Here is an 8,904-nt window from a genome sequence, read left to right as displayed (position 1 = left end):
GTATTGCGTTAGCATCAAATAGCCCCCGCGATATGCAGCTTTTCAGGGAAGTCAGGAACCAATATACAGAATCAGTTAGGAAGCAAAGGCTAGCTTTTTCAAACAGAAATCTGCATCCTGTAGCACTAATTCCAAAATGTTTTGGGACACTGTGAAGTCCATGGAGAATAAGAGCACCTCCTCCCCGGGCAACTGCTCTGCACCCCCCACAGCAACTTGCCCAAGCCCCCCCCCCCCCCCCCCACACTTCTCCTTCACCCAAATCCAGACAGCCGATGTTCTGAAAGAGCTGCAAAATCTGGACCCCTTCAAATCAGCCGGGCTAGACAATCTGGACCCTATTTTCTAAAATGATCCGCTGCAATTGTTGCAACCCCTATTACTAACCTGTTCAACCTCTCTTTCGTATCGTCTGAGATCCCTAAAGATTGGAAAGCTGCCGTGGTCATCCCACTCTTCAAAGGGAGAGACACTTTAGACCCAAACTGTTACAGACCTATATCCATCCTGCACTGTCTTTTTAAAGTCTTCAAAAACAAAGTTAACAAACAGATCACCGACCATTTCGAATCCCACCGTACCTTCTCCGCTATGCAATCTGGTTTCTGAGCTGGTCATGGCTGCACCTCAGCCATGTTCAAGGTCCTAAACGATATCATAACCACCATCGATTAAAGACAGTACTGTGCAGCCGTCTTCATCGACCTGGCCAAGGCTTTCGACTCTGTCAATCAATGCATTCTTATCGGCAGACTCAATAGCCTTGGTTTCTCAAATGACTGCCTCGCCTGGTTAACCAACTACTTCTCAGATAGAGTTCAGTGTGTCAAATCGGAGGGCCTGTTGTCCGGACCTCTGGCAGTCTCTATGGGGGTGCCACAGGGTTCAATTCTTGGGCCAACTCTTTTCTCTGTATACATCAATGATGTCGCTCTTGCTGCTGGTGAGTCTCTGATCCACCTCTACGCAGACGACACCATTCTGTATACTTCTGGCACTTCTTTGGACACTGTGTTAACAACCCTCTAGACGAGCTTCAATGCCATACAACTCTCCTTCCGTGGCCTCCAACTGATCCTAAATACAAGTAAAACTAAATGCATGCTCTTCAACCGATCGCTGCCTGCACCTGCCCGCCCGTCCAGCATCACTACTCTGGACGGTTCTGACTTGGAATATGTGGACAACTACAAATACCTAGGTGTCTGGTTAGACTGTAAACTCTCCTTCCAGACTCACATTAAGCATCTCCAATCCAAAATTAAATCTAGAATCGGCTTCCTATTTCGCAACAAAGCCTCCTTCACTCATGCTGCCAAACATACCCTCGTAAAACTGACTATCCTACCGATCCTTGACTTCGGCGATGTCATTTACAAAATGGCCTCCAACACTCTACTCAGCAAATTGGATGTAGTCTATCACAGTACCATTCGTTTTATCACTAAAGCCCCATATACTACCCACCACTGCAACCTTTATGCTCTCGTTGGCTGGCCCTCGCTACATATCCATCGCCAAACCCACTGGCTCCAGGTCATCTATAAGTCTTTGCTAGGTAAAGCCCCAATTTATCTCAGCTCACTGGTCACCATAGCAACACCCACCCATAGCACGCGCTCCAGCAGGTTTATTTCTCTGGTCATCCCCAAAGCCAACACCTACTTTGGCCGCCTTTCCTTCCAGTTCTCTGCTACCAATGACTGGAACGAATTGCAAAAGTCACTGAAGCTGGAGACATATCTCCCTCACTAACTATAAGCATCAGCTGTCAGAGCAGCTTACCAATCACTGCACCTGTACACAGCCCATCTGTAAATAGCCCACCCAACTACCTCATCCCCATATTGTTTTTTTGTTGCTCTTTTGCACCCCAGTATCTCTACTTGCACATCATCATCTGCACATCTATCACTCCAGTGTTCATGCTAATTGTAATTATTTTGCCACTATGGCCTATTTATTGCCTCTCTACATTTGCACACACTGTATATAGATTTTTCTATTGTGTTATTGACTGTACGTTTGTTTATCCCATGTGTAACTCTGTGTTGTTGTTTTTGTCACACTGCTTTGCTTTATCTTGGCCAGGTCACAGTTGTAAATGAGAACTTGTTCTCAACTGGCCTACCTGTTTAAATAAAGGTGAAATTAATAAATGTAATAAATAGAAATGTGAAAAAGTAAGTACACTCTTTGGAAAGTGGTAATTTTTTTATTGTATTTCCTACATATTTGGACACATGGATATTTGAGCTAAATTGCAACCAAATTCATTGATAAAGGTAACCCAATTTAACAAATCACACACAAAATCATTTACTTTGAAATTGTTATGCAATTAAAATAAACAAAAATATAATTTCCTAATGCAGAATTTTTTTTTTTCAATCATGCTTCGTCTGCTATGCACATTTAAAGGCAATGTTTTCGCGTTGGCTGCGTATGTCGGTTGAATCGAACATTACCTTTTTTTCTGCCTTTACCATCACCTAAAATGGCTAAAATTAGGATCAGGTGCACCCAAACAGGTGACAATGATTAAGAAATCATTAGAGAGTACCTTGGGATGGTCCTGCCTTCCATAAAGATTAGAAACTTGGTCTGGTTTGGTATTAAACATATGGGTGTGTGGTAACACATCATGCAAAGATCAAAATACTTATCCGAGGCCCTCAGAAGAAACATTATTGATGCCTGTGAGTCTGGGAGGGGTTACAAATACATTTCCAAGCAATTCGAAGTACATAATTTCACTGTCCGATGGATCATCTACAAATTGAGAAAATTCCAGACCACTGGCAATCTACTTAGGACAGGTCGTCCCACCAAATTCAGCCCAAGAGCTGACCTGAAGAACGCTCATAGAAGTCTCTAAGAACCCTGGGGTAACATCAAGGGATCTACATGCCACTCTTGCCACAATCAATATTGAAGTGCATGAGTCAACTGTCAGAAAGAGACACAAACACAAACTTGGCCTACATGGGTGGTCAGGAAGGAAGAAGCCTCTGCTCTCAAAAAAGAATATCAAGACAAGACTGACATTTGACAGACAACACCTGGGTAAAGACCAAGACTACTGGAACAATGTGCTCTGGACAGATGAGTCAAAGGTGGAGTTGTTTGGTCGCAATGCCAGATGCCATCTTTGCCAAAAAGAAACACTGCCTTTGAACAGAAGAACCTCATACCAACCGTAAAGCATGGAGGCGGTGACATTATGGTTTGGGGCTGCTTTGCTGCCTGAGGGCCAACTTTAATGCAGCCCGGACACAGAAATATAATAAAATGGAACAAAAACAATATCGTGAAGTATTACACTTTATTATCATCATGCTAAATTCTTCACATTGGAATGATTATTGCCACAATTATTGCCCCGGGTATGAACAGCTAGATGCGGCTAGATGTTCTTTACCATTCGGTCATCAGATTTGCCACCAATGCGCTTTTATAGGACACATCACTGCACTCTATACTCTTCTGTAAACTGGTCATCTCTGTATACCCGTCGCAAGACCCACTGGTTGATGCTTATTTATAAAACCCTCTTAGGCCTCACTCCCACCTATCTGAGATATCTACTGCAGCCCTCATCCTCCACATAAAACACCCGTTCTGCCAGTCATATTTTGTTAAAGGTCCCCGAAGAACACACATCCCTGGGTCGCTCGTCTTTTCAGTTCGCTGCAGTTAGCGACTGGAACGAGCTGCAACAAACACTCAAACTGGACAGTTTTATCTCAATCTCTTCATTCAAACTCATTCATGGACACTTTTACTGACAGTTGTGGCTGCTTTGCGTGATGTATTGTTGTCTCTACCTTCTTGCCCTTTGTGCTGTTGTCTGTGCCCAATAATGTTTGTACCCTGTTTTGTGCTGCTACCATGTTGTGCTCCTGCCATGTTGTGTTGCTACCATGCTGTGTTGTCATGTGTTGCTGCCATGCTATGTTGTTGTCATAGGCCTCTCTTTATGTAGTGTTGTCTCTCTTGTCGTGATGTGTGTTTTGTCCTATAATTTAATTTTATTTATTTTTTAATCCCAGCCCCCGTCCCCACAGGAGGCCTTTTGGTAGGCCATCATTGTAAATAAGAATTTGACTTGCTTAGTTAAACAAAGGTTCAATAACAAATTATGAAAAAAAAACAGCATTATCTTATGTATCCAGTTAACAGAAGAGTACTCATGTCAATTATATACTGTATGTATAAAATAAACAGATATAATATATAGATATTCATTTCGATTTATTCAAATAAATGATTTATTTAAAATAATCAAAACCAATGTAAAACATTTAATTTACATTTAATTCACAGTACAAGCTCTGGATTAGTCTCTTTGAGCAAGAGATCATCACATTAACATACACAACTTTCCCCTTGGTTTGTAACAATACAAAATGTTGTTTTGTGAGTTAAGGGAAGGCATTAATGCCTGGTGTGTAAATGCTACAGACGACAGAGACTACTGTATATTAGGACTGCCTGCGCGAGCAGCCAAAGTGTCAACAGAAGTATGACGATTAAAGGGTAACTGTTAAGAAGAGAGGTGATTTAAAAAAAAGCATCGAACACATTCTGCGTTTCTGAATCTACATTGTAAAGAAAATCTATTTTACATACAATTCATTCATCCCTTCATTTATCCCTTCATGTTAACACAGAAACTACAAACTGAGGATCGACATGAAAATACATTTGATGAGTGCTCTACAACAAAATCAGTCCTCCATAAGCTTCAGTTAGATGTTTAAAACACTATGGCTCGAAATATCAATAATAAACTGTGGTTCATTTACGTTACAATCAGTCCTTGAGGAATCCTACATCTCATGTTGAAAGTGGCACTCTATTGTAAGTGAACAGCTCAGTGTCAGTGTTTATCGTGTATGGCACAGGAGAAGTTGGGTTAGTCAGGTCAGTTGGGAGTCATGGAAACTGTCCATCATCCAGTATGTGTGTCAGTGAACTCGAGGTCCTTTCCACTTTCTTCTATCCCAGAAGCACTCTCTGCAGCCTGTCGGCCGACACGCACTTCTCGTCCTCCGACTCAGTGTCGCTCTGCGGGTTGGAGCTGCAGGGAGAGGTGCATTCTGGGGAGCACAGGTAGTGCATGAAGGGTAGCCGATACTTCCCGCAGAAGTCCACAAACTTGATGTGCCTCACACACGAGTCAAAGTACACACCTGAGAGGAAGAAGACAAGTAGCACAACAATATGAGAGCAATAAAAATATCTCAAGGTTTGATTTTATTTACAAAGAGGATTTTTGAATAGGTTTTATTTTAATGTTTCCTCAAATTATTGAGAAGGACCAGCCTCCTCTTCCTCCCTGGACGAGCCTCCTCTGATCCACTCACAATTACTAGTACATAAGTATGTAACCTAAACCTGTCCCCTCTCCTCCACTTACCGGTACATTTAGGGTTGGGACACTTGCTGGCCAGGTCCAGGTAGTGCACCAGGTTTCCAGGCAGGTAATTGGGGAGGTAGGGCAGGTTGCAGGACTTGATGGTCCGTCCGGCCAGCTCCAGCAGGGAGGGGGGGTCGTAAGTCATGTCCTTGATGAAGCGGACCACCAGGGGGTTGCCGCGGAGACTGAGCTCCTGCAGGTGCACCAGGCTGAGGATCTCCCGCGGTAGATAGGTGAGTAGGTTGTTATGGAGACTGAGGCAGCGCAGGGAGTAGAGTCTACAAACAGACATATTCAGACATGACAGTGAATCATGGCTTTAGCTCAGCAGGCTAACACAGTCTCGTGAGACACAGGAGACCAGAGTATCGGTCACATAAGCGAATTATGTAAAGTCAGTGTTTCTCTTATGTGATGGCTCTCACCTGGTGAGTTGGGGGGGTACATTTTGTATCCGGTTGTCACAAAGGACCAAGTATCTGAGACCGCGAAGGTTGGCCAGCTCTGGGGGGATAGAGGTGATGAGGTTCCCACCCAAATAAAGCATCTCCAGACTGCATCAGATCAGAGGGAAAAAAATGTTTTTCGTCACGCTTGGAATGACAAGGAACATTGCTAAATTAACATACAGATGTAGTGTCTTAATTTGAACCAGTTTTCTACAGCATAAAAATAATCCTGCAGCAACAGGAAATGTGAATTATTATGTGGATTATATAATGCACAATGTTCAAAGGTCAACAATGGCCAAACAGTTGTCTAAATCCAGAAGAAGCATGTTGAAATTCCAGGGTTCAAAGATTGGACTGAGTGGTCTGTTTGTTTTTGGAGAACCGCTGTGATAAGTTTACACACATACTAAACTCTTGAACACCTCCAGAACACCTGCCAACTTTCTCTGATAAAGCTGACAACAGAAGAAAGAGAGGAGATAGAGGGAGAGTTAAGAATTGAACAGTGTTTGACAATTTATGTCAACGGAAGAGATACAGAATGAAGAGAAGAGATGATTGTAAAAGAACTCTGATTGTAAAACGTCTTCCCCTTTTAGAAAGAGATTGAGAGAGAGAGATAGAGAGAGTGAGAGATGAGAGAAACGTCAAGAGGGGAGGCCTTATGATGCAAAGCACAGCCGCTAACTTAGCTACAATACAGTCTGAAACTGCTGTAGGCTTTTGGGGGGTGTCCAATGGACCTTTCCATCTTATCTTTATTCTATAACTTATTCTCCACTCTGTTCCAAATCCTAAACCCCCATTTTCCTCTCACGATGCCAGTCCCCCACTGTGGCCAGGCAATATGTCAAATGACCTTGTTTTGTAACATGGCACACAGCCAGCCAGACAGGCTAAGCCACACTGATGAGCTGATTCCAAAGATTTGTGTCAATGCAGCACCAAGATGGAGACTATGGGCTCCTGTACCATCATGCAGGACATAATCAGGAACCACATGTTCATGTGGAACCTATCTAGCTGAATACAGCATCAGCATTGATTTTATGCAAACTTATTTACCCTTATCTTAACCCTCACCATGTAGTTCCTGAATGCACACCTTGACATTACGGCTGTAGTTCTGGAGTCCCAGTAATTTCATTAAGTCAGCAACAGAGTTTATTATTGTAGCCTACTACTACATAATGGTTATTATGAGCATGCTATTATCAGGTAAGGCGCAGGTAGCCTAGCGATTAAGAGTGATGGGCTAGTAAGTGGCAGGTGGCTGGTTCGAATCCCTGATCTATGTGAACAATCTGTCGATGAGTCCTTGAACAAGGCACTTAACCCCAATGTCTCCTATTTTTTTTTAAAATTGAGCCCTTATTTAACTAGGCAACCCAATTAAGGAGAAATGCTTATTTGCAATGACGTCCTACCCCGGCCAAACCCGGACGACGCTGGGCCAATTGTGCGCCGCCCCATGGGACTCCCAATCATCCTATGAATCGTTCTGGTTAAGAGTGCATGCTAAATGACTAAAATATATATGATAAGGGCAACGTAACCTTGATGTGGCAATTTCTTTATTCATATTTGAGTGTCCCAACGTTACGTTATTAGAAGCAAAGAGTTTTATAAGCTCAGAAGTTTAAAAGTTTAAAGCTCATTTAAATTTCAACAACCTCACTTCGTCATGCATAGATAGTTGTTTGTTAAAAGTCCCCCTTTATATTAAGTGGCTATAAAAACCTATGATTGCATGGTAATTAACGTTACATGGGGTACTATCGTGTAGGTAGTTAGTTGCATTGAAACGAATACCGTCAGCCTACATTGTTAAAACTCTATTGCCGCTATAATGTATCAGTAGTCTTACCTGGTAACATTTTCTATCTCTGCGGGGATAGCTTTGAGTCTGTTACCCCCAAGAGACAGATATTTTAATCGCTGGAGTTTTAGAAATTGAACGGGCACCTCTTCAAATATGTTCCCACTGAAGTTCAATGTGTCTATCTGCATGGACCCAAATTCCTTTGGGAACGAAAATTCGTTCAAACGGTTGTTCTTGGCTATGAGTGTTTTGAGGTTTGACAAACGTTGAATGTCCGCACAGAGAACCGTTAATCCATTGTTGCTTATATCCAGAACTTCCAATTTGGAGAATAGACATACCGAAGCGGGAAACACTGTCAGTCGGTTGTTATACAGGTAGAGTTGTTGGGTCACTCTCCTCCGTTCGTCACCGAGGGTGTCCAAATTTAAACTCTCCAGATTCAGATGGGACATGTCCAAAATGCAACCCCCCTGATCAACTGTTGCAAACAGCTCCATATTCAATACCAATTGCTATCCAGCTAGTTCAAACATATGAATGAATTAAATGTTATTTTACAAAGTATAAGCTCTTTCAGCACTGGTCACGACCGTATAAAGCCTCTCTACGCATTCTGCTAATCTGCAAATGCGTTTCCATTAAATACAAACCGTACACGCACAGCTGTCACATTGGCATCAAGTTCACATGTAGTCTGTGTTACAAGGCTGGTCAAGCTTTAGATTCTCCGCCCCCAGTTTAAATTAACCCGTGTATGCCTGCTTGCTCTGGTGCCACAGAACGTCTCCATGTCCAGAAATCAAGTTTGCGCGTGTGTGGATGCTTTGTAAACAGTTCTCTGTTTTCACAGTGAAATACATGGTCAATTAACTGTGCAATTGGTATCCCCAGCTCTCGTTTCTATTAGCCTACGAGGAACCATATCTAATATTTTGTAATATGCCCTACTAGTTTTAGTGACCTTTGTGACCTTATGTCACAAAGTCTGGAGACATGTGAAATCATAAAAATACATGTGAAATGATATAATGACCATTATAAGCCGTGGTGTATGAGACCATATACCACCGGTATGACAAAACATGTATTTTTTTACTGTTCTTATTACTTTGTAACCAGTTTATAATAGCAATAAGGCACCTGGGGGGTTTGTGGTATATGGCCAGTATACCACGGCTAAGGTCCTCTGCGTTGCGTCGTGTATA

At 42.5% G+C, this 8,904-nt stretch overlaps 1 protein-coding gene across 1 annotated transcript; it reads right to left on the bottom strand.

Moving 5' to 3' along the window:
• Positions 1–4,235: 4,235 nt before the first annotated feature.
• LOC106575074 (leucine-rich repeat-containing protein 58) lies at positions 4,236–8,399 on the bottom strand. The gene is made up of 4 exons (XM_014151231.3): positions 7,742–8,399; positions 5,848–5,976; positions 5,423–5,700; positions 4,236–5,195 (listed from the first exon to the last, which is right to left on the bottom strand). The coding sequence occupies exons 1-4, from the start codon at positions 8,194–8,196 to the stop codon at positions 5,002–5,004; spliced, it is 1,056 nt and encodes a 351-aa protein (XP_014006706.2). The 5' UTR covers positions 8,197–8,399; the 3' UTR covers positions 4,236–5,001.
• Positions 8,400–8,904: the final 505 nt, after the last annotated feature.

The sequence above is a fragment of the Salmo salar genome, chromosome 17 (genome assembly GCF_965601325.2).
Source record: "Salmo salar chromosome 17, fSalSal1, whole genome shotgun sequence".
NCBI lineage: Eukaryota > Metazoa > Chordata > Actinopteri > Salmoniformes > Salmonidae > Salmo > Salmo salar.
The sequence above is the reverse complement of the archived record's forward strand: the minus strand, read 5'-3'. Positions and strand labels throughout refer to the sequence as shown.